This window comes from Sebastes fasciatus, chromosome 4 (assembly GCF_043250625.1).
Source record: "Sebastes fasciatus isolate fSebFas1 chromosome 4, fSebFas1.pri, whole genome shotgun sequence".
In the NCBI taxonomy this organism is placed as follows: Eukaryota; Metazoa; Chordata; class Actinopteri; order Perciformes; family Sebastidae; genus Sebastes; species Sebastes fasciatus.
In genome coordinates, this window is record NC_133798.1 from 19,855,655 (window position 1) to 19,882,579 (window position 26,925).

The 26,925-nt window shown below is 40.8% G+C and overlaps 1 protein-coding gene across 3 annotated transcripts in view; it reads left to right on the forward strand.

Moving 5' to 3' along the window:
• The window catches only part of LOC141766080 (zinc finger protein aebp2-like), a 37,621-nt gene extending 27,078 nt beyond the window's left edge, over window positions 1-10,543 (forward strand). For 2 of the 3 annotated variants that reach the window (XR_012593570.1, XM_074632574.1), the window contains exons 7-9: window positions 422-535; window positions 1,814-1,843; window positions 3,179-6,022. Coding sequence is in view for 2 of the 3 variants with exons in the window: in XM_074632574.1 (XP_074488675.1) it covers window positions 422-535; window positions 1,814-1,843; window positions 3,179-3,185 (151 nt within the window). In the remaining variant the exon portion in view is untranslated. Of the gene's footprint in view, window positions 1-421; window positions 536-1,813; window positions 1,844-3,178; window positions 6,023-9,818; window positions 9,886-10,486 lie in introns of those variants that run through there. The other variant, XM_074632573.1, reaches the window with a different exon arrangement.
• The last annotated feature ends 16,382 nt before the right edge of the window (window positions 10,544-26,925 follow it).

Below are 26,925 nucleotides of genomic sequence, written 5' to 3' on the forward strand. Positions count from 1 at the left end.
GATTTTAACGTGCACGGTATCTGTACGTCAATACTTTCACATCGGATCATTTTAAATGCACAAAAACACACTCTTACATGCACACAGACATTGACAGTCTTTCACTTGTCCCACATTTGATTGCACACAAGTGAACAAATGCTAATAATGAAGATATAGGGTGTGCGTGTGTCAGTCCTAGTGCTTTAGTCAAGGCCATGTTACTTATGGAAATGTACTCAATGTTCAGAGGAAGGTGTTAACATGTGCGCCGGACTCAATGAGGTTCTTTGTCCATCCCTCTCACCCCCTCCATTCAACCTTACTCCCACTCCACCCCCCACCTCCCCCTTTTCTCTCTTTCTTTCTTGTTAGAGTTTAAACCCTGACCACATGTCCTCTCTCTCTCTCTGTGTGTGTGTGTGTGTGTGTTGTCCTACAGACTACCTGACGTGTGGGTGAATGAAACGGAGCGATCTCAGCTGAAGACTAAAGTGGTGCACTTATCCCAGTTACCGCAGGACGCCGCCATGCTGCTAGACCCAAACATCTATAGGTGAGTGTGTGTGTGTGATGACACCAGTGGCCTCTTTGTACATACGCACAGACACACACACTGCTGCGGATCCATTTTGTGTCAGCCAAACACATGTTGCCCATGTGTAAATATTATCTAATCCTCAGCAGGATTCATTGTGTGAAGCATTTAAGTGCCACAAGAAAGTGTTTGAAAGCGCTTCCTCTGCCCTTCACACCTGTGAGTGTGTGCGTGCGTGTGTGTGTGTGTGTGTGTGTGTTTATATCGTCCTTAACACTTTGTTCCACCAGGTGGCACCAACTCCTGATTTCAGCAATTAGGTTAAAAAAGACAAATGCAGAGAAAACACTTTTTGTTTGTTTGTGTGTGTGTCTGTGAGATCATTATACAACCTGATCAAGGAGGTCAGAGATCGGCAGTAGAAACAAAAACATGATTTAATTAGTCAGAGATCACAAACAATTATAATGAAGAGGCCTGTTATTTGTGTATTAGAGATGTTTCTTTTCCTGGAGACATACTGCATTTCACGTGTGTAAACTTCTCAGCTGATTTAATATGAAAACAAATGATTTATTTGAGTGAGTGATGCAGTAAAAATCACATTGTTGATTTGAAAATAGAAATGATCACAGTTGCAGATTTTAAAACAAGGGAAAATATTTTCTTGCTTCCACAGCCTATATTTTCTCTCTGGCTTCAAGTGGACCGAGTTCCACTAAAGATGATGTTATTTGAATCCTGTGCAGACTAAGTTCACTCATCACTGAGATGAAAAAACAAGGTTAGCTTTATGACACGCCATAAAAGGCTGAAAGTGAATGCTGAAAGAGGAACAATGTGCCTAAAATAACACGAGTGGTCATCTTACCGGAGATATATGGCTGGCGAGTGTGCTGATCAGCACACAGGCCGGCTGATTTTAATTAGACCTGAAGGCTCCGTAACTGCAGGGGCTGCTGCTGGACTCTGGTTTCATAGTTGAATATAACCGTCAGCACTCAGCCAGTTTATGTCAAGGTTGTCCTAATGCATGAAATCCCCAAACAAATGAGGTGGTCACTGCCTGTGGGAGTAAATATAGCAGGCTGTGTGAACCCCTCTACATGTGAATGGGATGGCAGGAAGAGACTGACGTAGTGGCAGTAGGATTATATTGTTTCAGCAATGTTTCCATGTCGAGCTTCTTGCACTTTGTCACACGTCCTACTGGACTGAAATCAACTCAAACACATGATCACATTGTAAGATGTTTTTTTGCACCGTGGGCTCACAAACTTTTTCCTGTCTTTTCAGAGCACTTCCACAAAAGCGGTTGAAGTGCAGGTAAGCTGAAACAGTTAGATAAATATATATTGAAATACACCTAAGGACCTATTTAGATATGGATTCTACACACCACACATTGGTGTGTGTTTGGCTGCAACACAGTCCTGTTATAGCTCACAGCCAACAATTAGAATCGTGTTAATCAATTACGGTAAGTACATGTTATTTGACTTGGTTATTGATGGCGACACGTTAAACAACAAATGTAGTATTTAAAATGAAAAGAAAACAGAACCTCACATACTGTATTGTGTAGACAAGTCATACTAAACTGTATTGCAAACACATACACACACTACAACTATAGACCTTTTTAAAATTGGCGACATAAACATTTTAAATGGGCCCTTTGTATTTCCTGTTTCAATGTGTGTTAATGAAGTAGCTGACAGGAAGTAAACTTGGACCAAAGCTGTTGCCCTAGCAACAGAATGACAACAAAAAGGTCTATGTAATATAAGAATAGAATAATTGTTCTTTTTCATGCACACAAATGACTAAATTAAAAACTTAAGTATATTAAATCAAGGGATTTTGCCTTTGGGTTTTTTTATTTTCCTTTCAATTATTTTTCTTTAAAGACAGTTTTGAATTAAATTGTTAAATATGTTTTTAATAAGGGCAGTATTTGCATAGTTTGTATCAGCAATGGAGTCGTCACGGGATGCACAGAAAGGGTAGGCTGATGCAAAAAAGATAGCCGTGTGACGCATTAATGTCACAACATCAGTATCTTTTATCAACATCTGTGCGCAGCTTTTAAAGTAATGTTGATCTGTGTATGCAGACAACGCAGAGCTGCCATATTATTCTTGCTTGTTAATTCAACCACCATGTGTCTATACTGTCATAAGACACACATTTACATTTACATATTCTTTGTGCTATAATGGAGATCAAACGATGCTGATGCCTCAATGGTATGGTAATGATCGTGCATCCGCAGTATTACCCGTGGCGCTGGCTCTCCTGTGGTGAAACATCATCGTAGATGATTACTTATCGCCCACAGTTTAACAGTTCCTATGTACCGTGAAGCCAGTTAATTGGGAAATGGGCCATTTTGGAGCACACGACCCTTGGCATTCCCTAGTCTCACTCAAAAATGAGGTCATATTTGGCCGTTGAACATTATTCCATTAATTGACCTCAGTAGTTCAGTGCAGCAAAAGCCCTAAAATACACAGTGTGATGTGTCTGCAAATGAAGTCGGCTCAATGTCTGAACATCCAGGATAAAGCCCATTTCTCATACTGTAATCTCTCTGGTGACACACTGAGAACAACTCATTCTCTCCTTCTCTGTGTCTTTCTCTCTTGTCTTTGTGCTCAGCCTGTAAGGAGTCATCTGTGGACTTGGTACTTAAGGGAAAATGCTCGTTCATAGGAGGTTTATCTAAATGGGATGGGACGCTCTTCATCTTCTCTGCTGAACGCGGGGAGTAAAGTGGCGATAAAAGGAAGTGAAACTTGGCTATGCTGCAGTTTTTCCCTCTTCGGGTTTGTATATCTCAACAAACTGTCGTAGCCAAGTGTGCTGGAAAATGGGACTAACAATTTTAAAAAAAGGTTGTGTTCATCCAAAACTTAAAATGAATGTTTTTTTTAACAAGCAGCAAACTGAATACCCCAATGGTGTTAAAAAAACTGTTTTGTGTAACCTTGTCAGAAAATACAGCATATTTTATAACTGTTTTTTTGTGTAAAATATTTATGCAGATTTGTAACTTATTTTTATACCATGAAAATGCTGGTGTACTGTGGATTTTTGTGAAGGTTTTAAATAGAACCATATATACTGTGATAATCTATGTTAACTGTCACTTGTAGGGATATTTTGAAATTTTCTAGTTGTAATTACGTTGTACATGACAGAAGTCTTAACAGATTATCCTATTTATACTTACTGAATGCGGTTCTTTTACCGCTGTATATGACAATGAAGAGTGAGGTTGTGCCGGGCATGTCAGACACGACTCTTAAGGCCTTTACACACCGGGGGCGTGACGAATAAATGATACGAAAATAATAAATACTCACCTGCCAATATTTCGCATCAAAACTGTTCATACTGGCAGCGATGCGAATTTGCGACAGTTGCAACACTTTTTCAATAAAAGGTTTGAATAGATTTGCGCAAGCAGAGGCCAAAACCGGGATCATATTGACCCAGAGCAGCATCTGGCAGTCTGTCTGAGGCAAATTGTTGTACAACCTAAACAAGGGGTGGGGCAAAAATATTCCTTAGAAGACCTAAGGAATGAATGCTTCCAACCATGTCATCATAGCATGTCATGAAGAATGCTAAATAATGCATACTGTACATTTTGGTGAGGAAAAACTGGCATGGCCATTTTCAAAGGGGTCCCTTGACCTCTGACCTCAAGATATGTGAATGAAAACTCTGAGATGAGTAGAGTGAAAACTATTTTACTAGATAAAACATATGTTGACGAACGGCATAATTTGCAGTTGAAAAAAGGTAATAAATCGCAATACTCAGCATATCGCAAAAAAATCTTTAAAATCGTTTAATCGTAATTTAAAATCTTTAAAATGCCTTTATTAGTGGGGCAAAGGCTCAGAAAAACCAACCTTGTCCGGAAAAAAATTATGCTGATTTTTTTTTTGCGACGTAACATTCACATTCTAATGACAAAAACAGTTCACGAAGAAAACGCCCCCAGTGTGTAAAGACCTTTAATCTTACCCAGTCTGTAGACAGTACAGCATAGAGATGACATTTCAGCACACACTCAAAGCAGGGGTGGGCGATATCGCAAAAATATCATATCACGATTTTTTCAGGCAGGATCACGATCCACCATCTTTTCACAATTTTTTTTCATCCTGGTTTTAAAGACAATTTTGCAAGTTACTGAACATTACAACCAAACTAATTTCCCCATTTTAAAAAATACAGCCCTATAAGCTAATACAACATGAGGAAATAGAATAACAGATCATTAAGGCCAAACAGATTTTAATCAAGTGTGCAATTCTGCAAAGTATGAACATTCAACAAGCATTTTGACTTGGTTTACACTTTTGCAAAAATGAACATTGGTTTCAAAAGGTAAACAACAACACTCAAGTAAAGTGCACTCTTGCTACATAACATTAAAGGTACTGAATTTGGAATTGTAAATCAGGTAGCTTATTAGACACACATCCACAGGTGTAATATAGACAGCCGTAATAATTACTACTGTCAGCTCTCTCGGCAGATAGAAGGGTCGACACATAACTGACAGAGGCTCTGAATCAGGGGAACAGTGACTGTTAGTGATTCGGCTGTTTGTACACCAGCCATTATGCACATAAATACAGAGTCCTCCCCCGTTGCTCTTACTGTACCTGAATCTTTGCTTCGGTCCGGCCTGCTAGCTGCACAACAGCGTCGGGTGTCAGCGGGTGAAGCCAGGTCTCCGTTATTAACATCACGCAGCAGTCCCTGGCAGGCTAGCTGCCTTCGGTAGCTCCAATTTGTCTGTTTTGTGAACGATGGATCTGGCGTTAGAGAGAAAGATGATTGGTAGTGGTGGTTTGTGTGGATGCTTCTTTAGCCTAGCCAGCAGCCCGACCGGCATCCCCGTCTGCTTCCTCTCTCTACGCCGCATACGGTGCTTCTCGGTGCTTCTCGGTGCTGATAACAATCCACGTAGACCCCTGTGATCCGGACATGTCCGTCGGTATGTTGCGCGTCCTTTGAAAGTCGCTTGTAGCGGCGGTACTGTGCTGTAATCCGACGTTGATTAAGTCTTGACAGCTACACACATACTTTGCCTGACAAAACTCAACAAGCAAATCCAGCATTCACACAAATAAGCACCAAACCAGGAAGAGATGAGCCGCTACACTGACGCACGGTGCTAACTCGAAACTACCAGCAACTGCAATGTACACTGTAGCACAGTTCTACGATCTCGCTGAAAAGGCAGATCGTAGAGACATTTTAATTGTTCACGATCTAATATCGTCATATCGCACACCCCTAACTCAAAGTGTAAACCACAACCTCCTCCTAAATCGTGTATATCATAGTTGTTATGATAAATTTACATTATCGCTGTTTAAACACTCAAAAGTTATTGTTAAAAAGGTGTGTTTTCTACTGTATGTTTTCCCTGTTGTAAATGGAATACTCTGTTTGTAATAAAATGAGGGGGAAACGGCGGATGTTGACGAACTTCAGTTGTTTATACAGATGAGGATGCAAGGTGTTTGAATGGCAGAAAGGAGCAATGCATCCATTGTTGTATGAATATGAGTTCCTTATGTGTGCGTTGGAGGGATTGGCTGGGTTATTTGGCGTCCATTAGCAGAGCAGCTTTGGGAGCGTGCTGTGGAGGAGCTAATGACTGGGCCAGCAGGGCAGAACCCCCGCTGGCCTCAGCTGTTAGTGAACATGCCTGCAGAGAAAACGGAGTTCAGGGAGAGGTCCTCCACAAATACGGCTGTCCTGCTCTTCAATATCTCACACACTTACACACTCACACATACAAAGTTCATGAGGAGTTAGGACTCCTCCTTAGCATGTGATATAATGAGGCCTCCTTCAGGTGTTGTTCCAGTCTTTAGTGAGGGAAAGCGTTGAAAGTTTTTTGGCACCCTGTTGTTTTTGTGTGCTTTTGTTTTATGTCTTTCTCATATCTGCAATGGTCTGTGGCAGCTCTCGGAGCTGTTTCATGTCAATTTGATAAGATATGAGTACAAGATTTGCAGGCAAAACATTTTGGGGGTCACCATAACCCCGACTTGCATTAGAGTGAATTGTGAACCTTTTCAAGTGTCAACAAATATATTTGGGTTCTTGGATCGAGACAAATAAAAAAAATCCTATTAAAGGAACAGTGTGTAACATTTTGGGAGATCTATTAGCAGAAATGGAATATAATATTCAAAACCATGTTTTCATTAGTGTATAATCACTGAAACTAAGAAACGTGGCCACCGTAGTTCTCCGACTCGCTTGTGAAGCAGCAGTAAAGTGATCCGCAGAGTGCAAATTTGAACTATTTTCATTTTGCTGCCATTCGGATGTTTGCCAAGAAAAGAAAACTTCATATCTGAAAGTGTCTTTTGGATATTGTTTTCACTTACTGTCAAAACTTTAATACTCCAAACTATAAGCAAAATAATGTGTCAGTGAAAATGTGAACTACTGTACGTAAATGCATAAAAATTGTCTGTATCATAGCAAGTCCAACAAGTCATGTGGCAACACCATTAGGCCTGCATGCATTTTTAAACCCTTTTCCATATTGCCATATTTTTAACCTTTTTATTCTAAGTTGCTTGGGTCATTGCAAATCCATTAAAATAACTGAGTCAAAAACGTATTTCTATCCTCCTCTAGAGAACTTGAGATGCCTTTTAATGTGACTTCTGCAGAGGATTTTCATACTTAAACCCATTTAACAATGTGGCTTCATGATGTTGATGTTAGGTTATTGGTGTGTTGGTCTGAAGATGCAAACACATTAAAACTGACATTTGTTCAGAAACTATTGAAAGTTAAAGGTTATAGCACGACTTGAAATGTATTTTTGCTTGCAGTTTGATAAGTAGAATGTAGGACTTATCTCAGGATCGCAGATTTAAAGCTATCAGCGAACAGGAAGTTCTCGATGATAAGCATGTACTGCGAGGTTAGAGCCTGCACTTTATCTACAGTAATTCAGTTGCTCATGAGTCACGGTGCAAGACAGTTGAATAGAAGTTTCTTGTATCAGTGAGTGAATAACATTCCCACAGTTCTGTTGGCAACACTCAGTTAATTTACTGCAGACTGTTTGGCTGTGACAAAGTTGGAATTGAGGTTACAAACAGGAAGTAGGCCACATCTGCAGTGCTTTCTCCGACAGTGATCAATAATACTTAGTAGGGAGACGGGTCCTTTTTGCATGTTTGCAATGTACTCTGCTTGATGTGCCCTTGCCTTGAGATCTCCTTTTTATAGTTATATGTACCTTTACCACAGCCAACTGCCCTCACCTTTTTTCAGGATTGTCGAGCATTAACAGAATCTGTGTTTTTGACAGCCCCGGGTTATAATTTTCATGTCATTCAGCTTGTATGTGTTGATCGGGCCTTAAAGCTGCAGTAGGTAACTTTTAGCAAATATGATAAAAAGTTAGTTTTATAAAACTGTCACTATATCCTTACAGTAGTGCATGAGACAGATAATCTGTGAAAAAATTATGTGCCTCTGCCTCCTCCTAGTGCTCCTAATGGCATTTGCAGGATTTCAACGTGGAAGGAAAACAACCAATCAGAGCCGAGCAGTCTCTAAGCAGCTGTCAATCACTACTCACGAAACTCGTAAACTCCGATCAAACGGTCAAACTAGGCAGCGCTGATCAAATATGAATCAATATTCTGTTACTGTAATGCCTATTTCTCATTTAAATATTTTCAGAAACATCTTTTAATGAACTGTTTAACTGTAAAATTAGAAGGTTTGTGACCCAGCAGCCATGTTGAGATCTGTTGAGGAAATACCAATCACCGCCCACTAGCCGGAGCAAACTTTCTCATTTTACAGCTAAACACACAAATAGGCATTTTAGTAACAGAATATTGATTCATATTTGATCAGCGCTGCCTAGTTTGACCGTGTGATCTGAGTTTGCGAGTGATTAACAGCTGCCTCCGTTGAATGAGCAGCCAATAGGAACGCTCTCTCTCTCAAATGACCTGTAATTGGTCAAAGTCTTCCGTCATGGGCTAGATTATTTAAAGCCTGAAAACAGAGCCATGAGGAGGTGCAGAAGTCTAGTTTTCTCTCAGAACACTTGAATTACAATATGCTGAAAGGTTAATATGGGATTTTTGCCCAATGATGCCAAAACATATTCTACTGCAGGTTTAAGTCAAGCAAAGTGCTTTATTTCTGTGCTTTTCTTACTTTGAAAATGACTGTTACTAGTTACTCTAACTTATTTTATTATGAATTACTTGAATGTGTCTCGACAATCCATGAGTGCCAATTCAAACCTACAGACATGTATTCTAATATTTCATTTTTGTTTGTTTTTTTATTATTTTTACATACCATAACCTTGACCTGGAAACCTTGAGTTTGGTAAATCACATTATAACTCCTATAATATCCATCTTTGGAAGCATTTCAAGGTTCAATAATCTCTACTGTTAGATTGATAGTATCCATGTTTCTTTAATAATGTCTTCATTTCTCTTTGGAGCATTGTGTTTCCAGCATTTCACTCAAGTGAGTATTTGCAGGATGTTTGGAATGAAACAAAAGCACGTTGTTACCGAGGTTTGCTCGAAACATGACTTCAGAGGTGACATCAGTTGGAGCGAGCAGAATGATTGATAGAAAGACTGGCAGGCAGATTTAGAAAGCGGACAGCAGCTCCGCCTGCAGAACCTAATCCTGCCTCAGCCTGTCTGTGAAGGAAACGCTGGGATGCTACCCTGAAGTGACGTCTGTTCCCTCAACCCATGAGATGAGTTTCCCTCCTTCAGCTCCTCTTCCTCCAAGTACGATGCCAATCCCTTCGCCTCTATCTCCGCTGGAAAATCCCAGATAAACAGTTTTTTTTTGTTTTGGATTAATCACAGCATGTTTGCAGATGTTTATTGACGTCACATTCTTGAATATTGATCTAAGTTACACGAGTAATGGAAGCACATTCTGTACTGTTACATGTGAACCTCATTAAGCCGGCCCATTAGTCATGTGTGACAATGTGTCTGTAAGCGATGTCCGCATTGGTTCTGTGGTCCAAACTGCTCGAACCTGGAAGTCGTCCATCTGCTGCAGCTCTTCTTACACTTGGTCCTGAATCATCCATCTGAGTTTCTCATTGTGCACAAAATCTTCCCTTTGCTTTGGCTCCATGCAGCACTGTCTCAGTCAAGAAGGAAAGCATTACATCAAGAACAAAAGCGATGAGCTGCTGCTCTAAATCTTGGACTGAAATTGTTTTTCCTCCCTGTTTCAGATATTTCACAGAAAGAAATGCTAGGAAATGAGTAGGACTTGTTCACTGGTGAATCTGGAGAGTTCAGGTAGGAGTTTTATGCTATAAGATGATTATTGTTTTTAATGATAGTCTTTAAAGTTGGCAGAAGTGGTCATCAGACTTGTGACCAAAACTTCATGTTTTTTGCTTGTCCCTTTATACTTTAAACTGTCACTGCATACTTCACTACATGTATAGCCTGAAATCACAAATTTGCCTCAGGAGGCTTTACAACCTGTACAGGATACGACACCCTCTGTCCTTTACAGTACGACCCTCTCATTGGATAAGGAAAAACATTTTATTATGCAATACATTAATATATTTGTCCTACACCTGATTAAGATGCTGGCTGGAGGGAGATTGCCTAAAAGTCATAAATATCACAATATAAAACGTGTTTTCTGTTTAAAAAGTACACGCCGGAAGATGGCAAGTACTACTCCCCCATCTTTTAAGTGCTTACGTCTCCAGTCTGATCTCGAGTGCAAAAGCTGATCGGTACGTGGGTTATTAATATGACGTGACGTAAGGCTTGCTGTTAGGACACGGTGCCACTCTCTCTGTGGCCGAGTTCTCTCCACCACTACGGTTGTTGTTTAATTATTCATCGCTCAGCTCGACCTAACGTTACATTTCATTTTCAGTTAATGGTGATGTCATGTGACTCCCGTCATGCGGTGCATTCAATGCGCATGAGGCAGGTAGTGCTGTTTTTTTTCACAATTGAATATTCATTTTCACAAACGAATATCTGTTGTGTTTTTTTTTACTATTCAAATATACAGTATATATTAATTTAGAATATTCGTTGACCACTGTATATCTCATTGCATCAGTGTGACAACGACCCATATAAGGGATTCATTCAGGGACCTGGAGCAAGTATACACATGGTGCGTGTCTGCAAGAAAGAGGACAGGTGCATATCAGCTGCAAGAGTATCTGTAAACTGCCTAACTCTTCCTTTGTAGATGTCGTTTTTATTGGGTTTCTGATTCTTCAACAATAAGCCCTAATGGTCTTTTTATTGAATGTTTTTCTTTCAAGTCTATTTGAGATCCTTGCAAGTCTGTGTTGTGACATAACTGTCCATCCATAGCTTCATTTCCTTGTATTATTCATTCTGATGGGTTATTCATTTGTTTAAGCGCTGTGCTCAAATATATTTTGACAGCTTTGGACCCTTCCATTAGACTGCGCCGAGGAACAGTCAATAATCTGTCCTTAAGTGGCCCTGACTGTTGACCCCTCCTGTCAACACAAGGACCTGATCCTGTCTAAACATCTTCCAGCTGGGGAAGCCAGTTAATCCTTCGCGGTGGTCTCTAGCTCGCTTGCGGCCAGGTTACAGTGCCGGGTATCCCTTCCCTTCAGTTCAGCTCACATTTTGTGGAGCTCAGGATTTTTTCTGTCCTCAGCACGGAGCAATTTGACCAAATAAAGGTGGGAGGAACTGTTGGTGTCATCCTGGACCCAACACTATCATTCCAGTCTCATATCAGGTTCATCACCAAATCCGCCTTCTTCCACCTCAAAAACATCTCACGTCTCCGGCAAACACTCTCTGACTCTGTGGCAGAAACCCTCATCCACGCTTTCGTCACCTCCCGTTTGGACTACTGCAATGGAGTTCTGTCCGGGGTTCCCAGCAAAGCCCTGGACAGGCTCCAGTATGTGCAAAACTCGGCTGCCAGGGTTCTCACCCGCACCAAGCCCTGGCAGCACATCACCCCCACCCTCTTCCACCTCCACTGGCTCCCGGTCAAGTCCCGCATCACCTACAAAATCCTCCTCCTCACCTACAAATCCCTCAACGCCCTGGCTCCTCAGTATTTATCTAACCTCCTCCACCCTTACACACAGCCCCGGAACCTTAGCTCCTCAGGCACGGGTCAGCTCTCCATCCCTCACACAAGAATGAGAACTTTTGGGGACAGAGCCTTCAGTGTGACAGCCCCCACACTTTGGAACTCTCTCCCCATAGAGCTCCGCAACGCACCATCTCTGGACACCTTCAAAAGACTCCTCAAAACCCACCTCTTCACCAAGGCCTATGGCCTCTAGCTACTGTTACATTTGTTGTGTTTATTTATGTCTTTGTTAAGCGTCCTTGGGTTTCATGAAAGGCGCTATATAAATCCAAGCTATTATTATTATTATTATTATTGGTGCAGTGTTTGTCTGATGCTGAATCTCAGCTTATCGAGGTCATCTGCGCGGGAATTTATTTTCAGTAGGGGGGGATTGATACCTCTTTCATCTTTGCACTGGGGCAATTGGCTTAGCTTAGCATAAAGGCTGGAAGAGGGGGAAACAGCTAGCCTAGCTCTCTCCAAAGTTGAAATATCTCCGTACCAACACTTGTTACTTCTTCGTTACGTCCCTATGAACTCTAGGGATACGGGGAGACAACATGATCTCATCCCTACTCGTCATATTTGGCCCTTTTGGCAGAAGCCTGACGCCGGGCGGCAGCCTTTTGCGTAGTATCATGATGCAGAAGGTTCATAGCATCACGTGACATTAAGCTAGTCCCCGTTGTAAAAGTCCTGTGTTTGTTTGACCCATCCACCATCCCTCCCTCCCTCCTGCATATAGCTGACTTTCTCACTCTTCAAACTACTTCTGTTGCTCTGAGTGTCTAATGACACATATGGGTTTACATTGAAGTTAGTTGAAAGCCTGGTGTGTCTCATAGAAACACTAAAGGGTTCCTTGTGCGTCTGAATTAAGACGCCGAAGGCCACTGCCCAAGTGTCGATATTTGACGCCCTGGGAGTGAGACCAGGCTGGCGGAGAACATAAACCAGTGTTATCAGGCGTTCTTTTAGGCTAATAGGAAGAATGAGTAGTATTTTCCTAAAAAACAATGTATGTACAAATATAATTCCTCTCAATCATCACTTATGACCCACTAGAAGTGTATGGTGGTGTCTTTATCTGCAGCGACCCTGCCCTCTGACTGTATCGTCTCATTTTCCTGTATTCGGCGTATACGTAGCGACCAGGTGCCAGATCATAAGCACGCAAAACTACGAAAATGGTGGACACAGCACTTAAAAAAAAAAAATGCAAATATAGCGAGGCGAAACAGCAACGGACAAAAATCGTTTTAAAAAGAGAGTGAATCTGGGGTTGGCTCTCACTTATATTGGAGAGCACCGTAACCCTTGTTGAGCCGGGGAGAAAGGGCCAACTTTGAATGTTGTGTTTACAAAACGCAACTAACAAATCCTAATTTTGCCTTTAACACACAGATGTGGTTTCAATCTTCTCATATAACTCTTGTAAGTATTCCTTTAATATATCATGACTGTCAGTATCCTTACTGCGTATAGACTGTCCAGTGTTGCACCCTACAATCAGTCCAATAGACTGACATCATGCAAATATCACAGCACGACTCTCTGAAGGGGGAAAGTCAGCGTTTAGACGTTATGTAAGTCGTCATTACGGTTGAACTGCGAGCAATGGGAAGGCCTGCATTAATGAGTTAATGTCAAGCTCTGTCTTTGTGCTTACCCAAGACTCATTCACTGCTGTTTCAACAGTCAGGCCCTTTTGGCCTGAATGTTGGCCATTTACCCAGCATCCCGCTCTCCCTCTCCACTCTGCCATCAGGCTGTGCAGCTGAACAATAGAACCAGCTTTTATTTATAGATGATAGTATTTCATCAGACTCTCAGTGTGTCATCAGCACTGGAGGAAAAACAGTCCCTAAACATTGGGGAGTGGAAGAATCACAGTATATATGATTGGGTCATTATGTGAGTTTCCTATTTCAGACTGAAATAATGTCCTGTGTTTGGATTTGTTGTAATAATGTGGTCATATATCACACAGTGTCTCTTTTTAATGTTTATTTTGTGGTTCTGGTGGGAATAAGGGAGGATCTGGTGGGATTAGAGTCTGCCGAGAGATAAAACTGTATACGACATCCAGCTGGTGATCATCATGCGACAAATAATCACCCAATATAAACATAAACCAATTATGCTCCGCTCCCAGACTAGCATTAAATTATGTTTCTGACCTCTGCTTATGATTTATGTCTCTGAGATTTATTTATTCTCATTTATTTATCTGTAAAGTAGGTTGTTACAGTTGTGTATTGCCTACAATGACGTTGGAATCAATTTACATCCTCCAGATTTATTTCAGTTCACAGCAGAGGATGCACGATTTAGCGAAGTGTAGACTGATTTTAGGAGCCTGATTCAGGATCAGTGTATTTGATTCCAGACAGAACTTATTGTCAGTCTTGATGCCGCGTCTTAATCGTGACAGGTTGACGCCCTGATTCAAGGGGGTCAAGGGAGGCGGATGGGATGATAGTGATTGCAGCATGCTGGGTGCTGATGACAGATGCAGAAATAAATGGTTGGGGCTGTTTTCTGTGTTCTGAACTCAGACCCTGGGGAGAACCAATTAGTGAAGGCACATTAGCCGTGCCCAGCGTCAGTCTCCCTTCTACCTCATGTGAAATAGAATAAGTCTCAATCCTCAAGGTATTGTGCCATAACATATTTCCCATGCATATATGTCTCTGGAGGATGGATGGAAGTCTGCCTTTTAACCAATTCCCTCATGTCAGATTGCTTGCGATTATCCTCGACCTCGGTTAGAATGCAAACTACTTTCTGTATTGCAAAGAGGACACATGAGAGAGAGACGGTGCAACGCTGTACTATTGTGCAAGATAACATCAAAAGAAATTACTCACAAGACATCAAGTTATATTCTAATCATTGCCAAAGCAGTATGGCTTATAGGGGAGGGGAAAAAATCGATTCACCTATGTATCGCAATTTTTTTTTTAATGATTTTGAAATTAATTTTTTTAACGCCAGAATTGATATATTTGCTTCATTTGAGTCTTTGTGAAGGTAGAAGGAAGTTACTGCTTTTATTGTTGTAGTCTGAGTAACGTGACGTCATATCCGTTCCGTATTCTTCAACCAGTTTTGGCAGTGAGTCAAAACGTAGAAAACGGCGGAGGGTCCGCGTGGATACGACCTGAACGCTCACATTTTAAATCCAAAGTGGTAAACACTACATATACAGTGAAGAATGGAAACACTTTCGGTTTCACACATTGACTGGAAAAGCAGAGCTAGACATCACGGCTAAAGCTGCATGCTAACTCTGTCATGGACAGGAAACGTTATCGTATTGCAACGTGCGGTCAAGCCAGCCGTCACTCTCATCTCTGTGGTCAAATCAGCCGATGCTACAACTGTAGAGCACCCATATACTGACATTTATGTTAAAGCTGAAGTAGGCGAGATTGGAGCAAATATGATTAAAAAAAGTTATTTTTATGAAACGGTCGCTATATCGTGACAGTAGTACATGAAACAGTTAACATGAAAATAATGCTTTCTCAATGAAATGACCTGTGATTGGTCAAAGTCTTCCATCACGGGCTACATTTTCTAAAGCCTGAAAACAGAGCCATGAGGCGGTACAGAAGTCTAGTTATCTCTCAGAACACTTGAATTACAATATGCTGAAAGGTTATTATGCAATTTTTGCCCAATGATGCCAAAAACATTCTGCCTACTGAAGGTTTAAATGCAATCAAGCGGTCCCGTTGGAGCTGACCATGGATGTATAAAGAGAACGGAGCTGACGGAAGAGTTAGCGATGGACCTGGCGAAGTTAGCGGAAGTATACACGTGTGACTACGTCCGGTTTTCAAAATAAGATGTTGAGAACTGTATATACAAAACATATATATGGAAATAAGATTGATTGGATTATATTCACCAGAAGTATAAAACATTACATGTCCCTCATAAATTAAAAAGCAAATACCACTTATTAGCTGGAAAAAAATTTAATAAATAATGCCTGACAGTGACAGATATATTTGACTTCAGGACATCTCTGACTAAATGCATGCTGAAAATCAAACATTTTTACCGTATTCATTTAGTTATTTTCAGAGGTAAAAGTCCCTAGAAGTGTATGATTAAACTTCCATGGTCTCAATCTCAATCTCAATAAATCGCAATATCGAATCGCAATACTTAAAAATCACAATACATATCAAATTGGCGCCCAAGTATCGTGATAGTATTGAATCGGGTATTGGTGTATCGTCCCAGCTCTGATGGCTTACTCATCAGCATTATCTCCACATCATTGGCATCTTCCCCATCGTGACAATACAGGTATCAGTAGAGTAACTGGGGCTTGCTGGTCGTGTTGAGTTTCCTCTTCTATCTGAGCTGGACTGACTTTTTCTCTGATGATTCAACACATTTGTCCTTAATATGTGATTGGCCTGCTACCTCTCCTCTTGCAGCCTCCCATTTTCCAGGCTGCAGCGATTTGTCAGAGTTGCTGCCCAGCTTTCTGTGTGGTCTCTCTCTCTCTCTCTCTCTCTCTCTCTCTCTCTCTCTCTCTCTCTCTATCTCTCTGTCTATCTTTATCTCTCGCCCTCTTTCCATCCCCTCCTCCCTTCATTATCTGCTTACGATATCGAGCATTATAGGCTCTGACAGCTACAACTCTATGTCTCTATTTCCTCCTCACATTAGGCAACGTCTCACGTTTAGATGGAAGGCCATCAATCCCTTATGGATTTGGCAGGCCTACCAACAGGAAATAGAGGATGACATGTGTGTGGGATTTACAGAGTGTGTGAATTGCTCAGTTATTGTACGCCAGCATGTTTCTTTGGTTACATAGCAGCGTGCCGTGTTCACATCGCAGTGGATGTTGACACACTGCTGTCATGTACACGATAAACAAAGCAGAAGATGTGCTGCCAAGGCGTTTTATTAGGTCATGTTATGGATTTCAGGTTGTGCAGTGATACAGTGAGAATAATGAGAATAGTTTATTTGAAGCTAAATATCTCTGAGCTACTTATTAAATAATCTGTGTAATAAACACTTTATGATGGCAGTGCAGTCCTAGAGACTACAGGTACAACATTTGATGCACACAAGACATTATATTTCCTGGTAGAAGTTAGACTAAAGATCCGCTCACTGCACTGTTGGCTCTCAATTAATTGAATTTACTGGAGCAACTTTGCAATCCCAAAGAGGTCTTCATCTTGTCAAGACACAGAGCAGAACAGGCTATATAAGTATATACACCAACACACTCATTAGTCAGGGGGTTGCCATCTGCATAAATAATAATCAATCTGCTCCCAGACAAAACCAATCACAGCAGCACGAGAAAACACTGTTTGATTAATCACTATAGGATGAAAAATGTGCCTCTATAAAAGGACTAAAAATAGAAACAAATATTGTATGAAAAACATATTGAATCTACCACATCACAAACTCAATAAAATGTGTAAATTATCCAAAAAGGGAGCAATTGTCACAGACAGTACTAGGCCTACATTAAAAGACAATTATAGCAAATAGAGAAATATACTATTGATAATATGCTAGTCACTAATAAATACATATATATATATATATATAGAGAGAGAGAGAGAGAGAGAGAGAGAGAGAGAGAGAGAGAGAGAGAGAGAGAGAGAGAAAAACATGCATCAAACGAGCCATGGGCCAAATGACTTCCTACTTAATGGGAATTAAAATAAATAATAATGTATATACAGAATAGATATACCAGAGAATGGCGGTGTATTAGGGCCATTGTAGGTAAACAAAAAAATTAATTACGGAGCCGGGGGAGAGGGGTAATATTCAGAGAAAAAAACTCAGAATGTCCGAGATTCAACTCGTAAATTTACGAGAAAAAACTTGGAAATTCTCTTAGATTACAAAGTCGTAAATTTACAAGAAAAAAAACTTGGAAAGTAGTGGAGTGCAAAACCGTGGCAATGTGGGGTATTTTTGTTTAGGAACCACATCGCTTCACTTTGCATGGTTGGATCAACCTCATCACACAGACGCCAGCGTTAAACGCTGCGGTAACATGAGCTGCAGAGTGCAAAATATATTATTATTATTATATACATTATATATTGTAGCGGACTCTCCATCCATCCATCCATTCATCCATTCTCATCTGTTGATGCAGTGCCGGGTATCGGGGTAGCAGACTAAGTTTAGCAGGGCATTCCAGACGTCCTTCTGCCAGCAAACTCTAAGGAAATAATTCACCGTAATCTGTGCTTCAGCACAAGCACTTCTGTTATGTGCCTTTTCTCTCTCTATTCTCTATTTTCCTGTAACTTCTATAATATTAGTACTTATCTTCATAAAAGAATACATTAAGAACATGAAAGAAACCGTCTATGTATCTTTCAGGACCTTCGCCTCGCTCAGGTTTCCAAGTTTTTTTACGTAAATTTAGGACTTTATAATCTCACAAATTGATGAGTATTTTCTCCTAAATTTGTCACTTCAATCTTGGAAATTCAGATTTTTTTTTCTCTGAATATTACCCCCCTCCCCCTGCTCCATAATTATTTTCTTTTTACCTACAATGGCCCTAATACTCCGTCGTACCGGAGAGGTAGTCAAAATGTAACCATCTTAAAATCAGTACAAGAAAAAACAGTTGTGTTAATCACACTCGGCTTGTCACAGTCGTATCTCGTGCAAATGAAACTGTTGAGCTGAGCTCGTTAGATCCAACTGACTTGCAAGTTTAGTGTTTAACTGCCTGCTCAGGTCAGATTACTTTATGCAGTGGTGACCAGTCTCTCTTCCTCACACACACACACACACAGAAGGAATGGGCATGTCACGCTAACTCTGGCATGGATGCTACCTCTTTCATCTGAGGGCCAGCCCACCTCTCTGAATGGGCTCCTACGCCAGCTGCATTGCCTGATATGGAAATAACTAGTGACTGTAAAACGGTTGGTGTATGTGAGAGGATACTTGTCTTTTTAAACCATCAAACTAGCCTCATATAAAAATAAAAAGTCTTGTTTGTGCAGCACTTTGAGAGCTAGGATCGTGAAGCCCAAGACAACACGAGAGCAGCTCTGTTGCCATGTAGTCTTCATCTTCCAAGAACGGCTACGAGGGTTTTGTACTTGTCAGAATTAGCGTTGTTTGCGCACAGGTAATAGCTAACTCAACCATTAGCTTCTGATCTTTCTTGTTACAAGTGACCACTTGACAGCTCGTATCCTCCAGATAACATCACGAGGCTACATTAAAGACGTTTCCTTGAACGCGGCATCAAAAGATCTCTAATCTCTGATGTCAAAGCTGTAAATTGTGAGCAGTACTTTACTCGTGTTGCTGATACAAGCCCAACATGGAGCTTTTAGTGGACTGGCTCGACTGTTAAGATGTTGCTTTTCCTTTCTAAATCTGTTTTCCAGGACCATATGTCATGTTTGTTGGTTGTTATTGGTCCCACTTGTGTGGTAAATCACAGTTGGTGAAACAATGGTTCAGCCTGTGAACTGAGAAATGGAGGCTTGTATAAATACCTGAGCAGGATTAATGTTGCCTATCCGTCAGTTTTGTTTTGCTCAGTGCATTTTCATCCAAAGGGAGCGACCAATCAGATCGCAGATTCCACTTTAAAATATAAATATTGACATCATATTTGCTCTTTTAATGAATCCCAATGGAGGACGCCACAAAATGAACATTTAACCCTCTGAGACCCACAATAGAGCCATTTTTGTCTTCTTTTAGGAGGGTACAGGGGGTCTTTAGGGGGAGATAGCAGGTCAACAGTAGATGTCACATAGAAGTGGTGTACATCATCAGAAAGCTGGGAACCTGAAGATTAATTTGAGCTCAGTACTGTGTGTCAAGCTATTCTAGTCATAAACAAGAAATAAATATTAGTAAATGATTTAAAAAATTAAAGTTAGTTTTGAAAGTGTATAAGGGGTTTAGAACATTATGATGGAAGTAAATGATGGCCATTTACATGCTCTATTATGTCTCATAAGTTGTTGCAGCTAGAGAATTGATAATAATGATTAAAAAACCCTCCAAAATACCACATTAAGACACCAAGACCTTGAGGAACGTTATAGAAAAAGCCATGCTGTGATTTGGTATCAAGACCTTTTGACATTTGGAGATTTCTGCAAGAATTGCATTTCTCGGCGATTGAATGGCGAGCACTTCTGTTTTGGAAACTGCTCAGAAACCCCCTTATTGCACATCTACCTAGAAAAGCCATCCTCTGAATGCCCTAGGTCTCTAGTTTGTGGCTGTAAAGTTTCATGAGGCTGTGATTATCCAAGAGGTCACTACAGGTCATTTTAAACAGTGAAGTCAAGTTTCAAAAATGGCTGAAATGAAATGGCTACTATAGGGACTATCATCATCACACATGAATACAGTTGGGCTCTTTGCATCCATAAGAGTCCCAGCTTTACAGTGATACCCAATGTTTTATAATTCTAAGACTGTTTAGGAACCCCAGTGTGCAGAAATATTCAAATACACCATTTTTAGAGTAGATTAAAATAACACATTTATACTGCATTCAAAAAACTGCATGTTTTTTTTGCCCCAAACTGCATGTGATTATCATAAAGTGGGCATGTCTGTAAAGGGAGACTCTTGGGTACCCATAGAACCCATTTTTATTCACATATCTTAAGGTTTGTCCTCACCAAAATTTACCCTGACGTTAGAGCATGATTAAGCCTCCTTCCCGACAAGCTATCAGCTTAGGTTTTTAAGTTTCACATAATATCTTTACCTTCAATCTGGCTCTAAAACAGAACCTGCTACAGCCTCTGAAAGACAGTAAAGTCGGTATCGCCAGCGATCCCACGGATCACAGGGGGTTAATGTAATATTTGTACTCCGAAGGGTTTCCAGGTCTACTCATCATCATGCCATTGTTGACCAGATGGTCTAACCTTAGCCTCGCAATGAGATACATGACATCCGCACATAGCAGCAGTGGCTAAAGGCATGATGACAAGCTGTCCGCTGCTCTCAGAGAGACTGAAAGAGGACATTGACAATAAGGGGCTGAGCACAGAGCGCTGCGCTGCGTCTTTGTGCTGCAGTTGGGGACGACACGTGGAGCGGGGCCTTTGCAGCCTCCTGCCTCTCAGGGCTCCTTTGGCCTGTGTATAATTGATGAGTGGAGTGAATAAGAGATGAGTTTGTGACTGTCAGCCAGCCTGATGGGGATGGACAGAGCTCAAGTTTGGCTCTCCTCATCTGGCTGATGATGACAATGATGGCGATGATGATGATGTTTTCTTCCACAACACTGTTCCGGACTCTGCCCGGGCCGTGCATCACCACTATCGTCACCGCTACCTCTTCTGGATGGCAACACAAAGACAGAGGGACGTGCCAGAAAAAGAAGAGGAAGAGAGGCGAGAGGCGGGGTTGGCGTGTGGGGGAGACGAAGAGAGCAAGAATGGAAGTTGGATAAAAGGAGGGCAGAGGATGAGAGTGGGGGATGGGAGGACGGAAACGGCTAGAGAGTGGAGAAAATCCCTTAAATGAAATGATGACATGCAGATCAGACTTAGAGATGCATTTGGTTGCAGTAGTGGCCTCTAATCTGACCAGGCAAAATGATTTTCACCTATATTTCTTCATTCATAATCAATCTCTTCTCATTTATCTCTGAGGAAATAGAGACAGTTTGGGTAGGAAATATTGGGGAGGTCTTGTAGGTTGGACGGGAGCGTGCTGCCGTGGTATGAATACATTACCGGGATCGTCCCTGAATCATTTTCAATCTGTGTCGCCTTTTTTAATAACAATTCTGCCATTCATGAGACAACAATTTACATATCAATGTGTTCCTTCAGAAAGGGATTACCAACACGAATTGGACTTGTTACAGATTTGATGGAAAGAAGCGTTCTACAAATGGCTCATGAAGGAATGCATTTTCTCTCTCCCTGACATGAATGCTGATGCTAACTTGTCATTGTAGTGTCCAGAGATAACTCCGCTATGTACAGAGTTGCTACATGGTAGTTAGTGAGGGTGACATTGTAAGATGTGATCTATGTGTATATGTATTTAAACATGTTAGACAAAATACATCCATATATAGAAGCTTGTTTTCTACATGATATGAAAACTAACTTTTGAACAGATTGAATCTTGTAATTCATTTTATCGGTTCCAGATGGGCCGTCATGATATAAAACAATTTTTGGGATCAGGTTGTGACTGTTTTTTATTTCCTGTAATCAACATTGTACATTAGACAACAATAGATACATGATAAATAAAAATCCACAAAGACCCAGGAGTGTCACGATGCCAGAAATTTAGTTGTCGATGCCAATACCAGTGAAATTCCACAATTCTCAATACCACAGTAAAACACAAAAGTTAAACAATAAATCCAATGTACTTCAGCATATATACTCCTCTATTACCGTTTGCATACTGGTTAAAGAGGTCACAATTCCCTCTTTATCATCTATTTTAAATTTCTGTGAAAACAACTCCTTCAAACAACTGATTTATTCAAGTGTCTCGCCAAAAACTACATTTTACAAGATTACATTTGAACACATCATAATAACGTTAGAATTTACCTTCGCCCAAAACTTATTTTTACTGGATGCACCATAATGTAAATCAATGGCACCTTCCATGTTGAAATCGGCAGGACGAGAGCTAGTTAACTTTAGCTGTTAGCAGCCGGTAAGCAGTACAGTCCTGCACGGAGCTAACAGCTTAACGTTAATTAGCTTTTATCCTGCTGATTTCATCAGAATCAGAATCAGAATCAGAATTGTATTTATTGCCAGGTGTAAGAGATTTACACTAGGAATTTGCTTTGGTTATGTTGGTGCAAATCAAACAGTATAATAACAAAAGAATAGATAAAAATGTTAGAATAAAATAAGAATAAAAGAAAATTTGAAATTCTACCAATATACAATATACAAAATAAGCAATAAACAAAAATAATAAAAATAAAAATATTTGTTGTTCACATTGAAGCATTATCAGGGAAAAAATGAGGTGCGTCCCCTGGACTATTGTCCCTGATGGTACCTGCCTAGAAAAAGAAGTACCATTACAGTTTCGGTTCTCGTGACATCGCCACAAAGATCACAAATTATTCTCAAAGTACAATATAATCTGCTTTAATTAGGATGTGAAATGTTTCCATTTAGTTTTACCCTCAGGCCAAAATACCTAAATTGAGTGCACAAGATATGTTGGAAGCTAAGAAGCAGACTACCTTCATCACACATTTATTCTCCTGAGGTGAGAATAACCGACCTTTCCTCTATCGGGCCACCTTTACAAAAAAACTTTAGAATTGTAGTCTTTTTTTTTCATGTATATATCATTTATAGCTGTCCGTCTGCCCCGTCCTTTGATACTGAAAATGAGACGTGCTATGGGAAGCCGCTGGTTTAGTGGATAGCTGTGGTGGTGCCACGGAGAAAGAAAGTCTGCCCTTTACACAACCGCTGGGACCGGGTGACTGACATTTCTGCTAATGCCATCACATGAGCCGTGCCATTTCGGTGAAGACATGGACAGATGCCACCCTCTGCTCACACCACTGTGACCACACAGGAAACTCCACGTCTCCCTGTGTTTTCAAGTAAAAGCCTGCGGAGGTAAATTCTTATAGCCATCTATGGAAGTATGCTGCCTGCCTCTTTAAACGTCATATGTTGAATTCTTCAAATGATCAATGAGTGCAGGTGACAGCACGGAGGAAACGCAGGCGAGTACAGTATATACTTCCAGTATATGCTTGGACGTCGTGTGGCCGCACCAAACGTCACATGGTTTGAAGCTTTTATGTGTTGCGTTTTACAGCTTCAAATGAATTTCAGACATGAAAAAGTTGCGTGTCTGAATGTAATTTAACGTTTTGCGATGTGTCAACCTCAGACGGATCCCGTTCGTTAACAATGCATGGTCCACTTTTACAGCACTCCTTGTAGTCTGAAGGGAGTATAGAGCTGCAGAGCTCAAGGACTCTCTCTGATAGACTGTACTCTCCCTCCTCTGCTTTGTGTCTTTTGGGGGAAGGTGTTAGTTGGATGTGAAGCAGGCGAGTAGCAGTGTAGCGAGGGGAGCCGAGAGTTTCAGCTGAGTCCAGCGTTTTTCTCTCCGCTCCCTGATGGCTCCCAGATGTTTTTTAAAGCAGCCGCTCTCTCTGCATTTGCTCTCTTTCTATCTTTTCCCCCCTCTGTGTCTCTCTCCTTTCACATATTTTGCCTGCCCTTCCAATTTTCCCTTTCCTCAGGGATCACACCCTTCGCAAAAAGTGCTCGCTTCACCTTGTCTGATCGTAATCACCCCTCGTCAAATAAACAGTCCTTCTCCACACTTGTTCTCTTTATTTCCCTTTTGCTTCTCCCTCCTCTGTCTTTGCCTCGTTCTCTCTCTCCCTCATCCTTCATCACTCATCATTTATCTCTGATGTCAGGCAATGGCATTCTGTTCCTCCTATAATGTACCGGACAATGTTGTGTTTTTGCAGTGTTTGACTACAGAAGCAACTGCCATCACCATCAAATGCATAGCCTATGCAAAATTCATATGATTCTAATGCACTCTATAGTGCTAGTAAGATTCATTCATCTGCTCATTCACCAGGAACCCAAAACATGGCAGACAATGACTTCAGCCATTGTGTTTCTTCGGTTCAAGTGCAGAAATAGCAGTTGTGCTCGACCTGAGTGCTGTGTGAAAGCTTCTTTCCTCATGCATGAATGAGTGTGTGTGTGTGAAAATGTAAAGACAGATGAATAGAGAGGAAAGGAAGAAAGTGAGAGAGGAAGTCATAAGTCTCTATGAACCTCCCCCCTCTTCCTCAGCTCTCCTGAGAACACAGGAACTTTACTCTTATGAATTAATTAATGGGAGACTGTCAGGCTCCATTCACTATCAACATGTGTACACAGCCTTAAAGGCTGTATGTGACATTCAGAGCATTAATAGAGCACCAAACAACTATTTATTATGTGAAGATATAGAGGAGTAATGTCTACCTGAGCAGAGAATGAAGTCACTCTCCCTCTGTAAGTGTTTTATTCAGAGTTCGTCAGTGCTTTGTCGACATAGTCGGGCCGGCCGTCCGTGCTTTTGCTGCATGTTCCTGCATGTGAGCGTGCCCCATTGGCCAGCGGCTGCATTGCTCTCATACGGCAGTTACAGCTGATAACATCGCGGAAGTGTAGCACCCATCCTTCGGTTCCCGCTCAGGTATACACTGTTATCTCTGTGCACTATTAGCGCCGTTAGCTAAGAGCCGCTGGCTCGCTGTCGCCATGTTGAGAGCCGTTGAGAGGCAATAGAAATGCTCCCAATCCCGTATTTAGTACCTTTGATTTACCTGCAAAGTAATGAGAGAATATCAACATACAAATACCTGTGGAGCTCTGTTCTTCAATGCTAAATATTTAAACATATCAAACGTAACAAAAACACCCAGCGGACATATACAGAAAACTCTCAATAAACAACATAATTAAGTATTTCATGTCAGAAAAGGGTTAGGAAGAAGTGAAGATTAATTAAGGCTTAAGAACTATTAAGTCCTACCCCTTTTTATATTCAATAGTTCAATAGAAAAAAAAGGAAATAAGACTTTTGCTTGTCTATTTGGCCTTTTATATAAATATTTGAACTTTAACATGTTTTTACACTGTATTTTAAATGCTCTAAGTAGTGATGCTCTTGCCTTTACTCCTCCTGTTTGCTTGGAAAATGTGGCGTATCCATTTGTTTTGCAGCAGTTGCTTTATGCATCTGTTTTCCCAATATTATATTAATTTTCTTTTCTTTTCTCTTTTGTTGTTGTTGTTATGTGTTTTGATATTTGCATCATTTCTTGATATGACCCTAATTTTCCGCTGTGGCTTGACTCCCACATATGAGCCACAAAGTCAACGATGCAGCCTACACTTTGGAATTACTAACAGCTCCGAGGGGAAAAATTATGTCTTTTTAATCGTTGATACACAACACACAACATTTCAGATCAGATTTGGCCAAAACATAAGGGATCTATTTGTTTGTTTGCCCTCTTTGGGTTTTTCCACTTGCCCTGACTAACCTAAGAGGAACACCACATCATTTAGCTGCGTGTTCATCCTGCATAACATCCTTGATGACAATGAATGGCTCCTGCCACGTAGAATTAAATACATACGGTGATATATTTTACTTATTTGATGCACGTCAACTGTTGACATGATTTTCACAACAGCTGTAAACAGACCGCTGTAATAGTAGAATGATATGAGGACATGTGTGATGGACGTCTCCTTCAGATTGTGTGGCTGTAGTCCTTCCTCTCTCTCTCTGGATATAGGTTTCACATGAGCGTTCACCGACAGACAGAGACGTTGACTGTAAACACTGTGATGTGTTTTGATGACGCACGACCCAGTGCAAGCTCATTGATATGGAGAGGGAACTGAGGGCAGGAGCTTCCTCATCAGCAACATTCCTGTGATGTTGACCGAATGAACTCCAAACTCTGCCGCGTAGTATTTAAACGTGTGTGTAGATGTGCATTAATGGAGCAAAGCCTAAGAATTTGTTCACATGGATGACTCGAGCTGCTAATTTAAATTGCTGAGCTCCTGTTTTACACTAGACCACACTCATTGCCAGCCTTAAGCTAATGTCATCTGTTTGTCATGCTCCATAACATTTTATTGGATGGAACTATCTGCTGCATTAAGTGTTGCTTGCTCCTGCAAACGGATCACATTGGTTGGATAGTTTTACAGTATACACTCTATTTTTAGGTACACCCGTACAATTTATTGCAAGTCAATCCTACTGATCTGCCATAAATAGTTGTATTTCTAATTCTATCTTTACGAAGTTAATAATATTCAGTTTTTGCTGACATTGTTGGAAATGTGTAAATTCAATTATATATTATTGAGATCATAGTTAAAAGTTCTCTATACAGTATCCAGAGCATTAATATAGCAGCAAACAACAATTTGCTATGTAAAGAAAAGGAGTAGTGTCTACCTGAGCAGAGAATAAAGTCGCGTTCCCTCTCTGTGTGCAGCCTGGTTGCACAAAAAGGCATGGGAAGACACGGTAATGCGCAAAGCAAAAGTGTGTGATAAGAACGCCATTCTTGCTTTAGGCGTGTCATTTGTACGCCATGTAGTCTGTACTGACTGCAATGTAAATGCATCCGCGTAAATATGCTACGCTCAGAGTTGGTG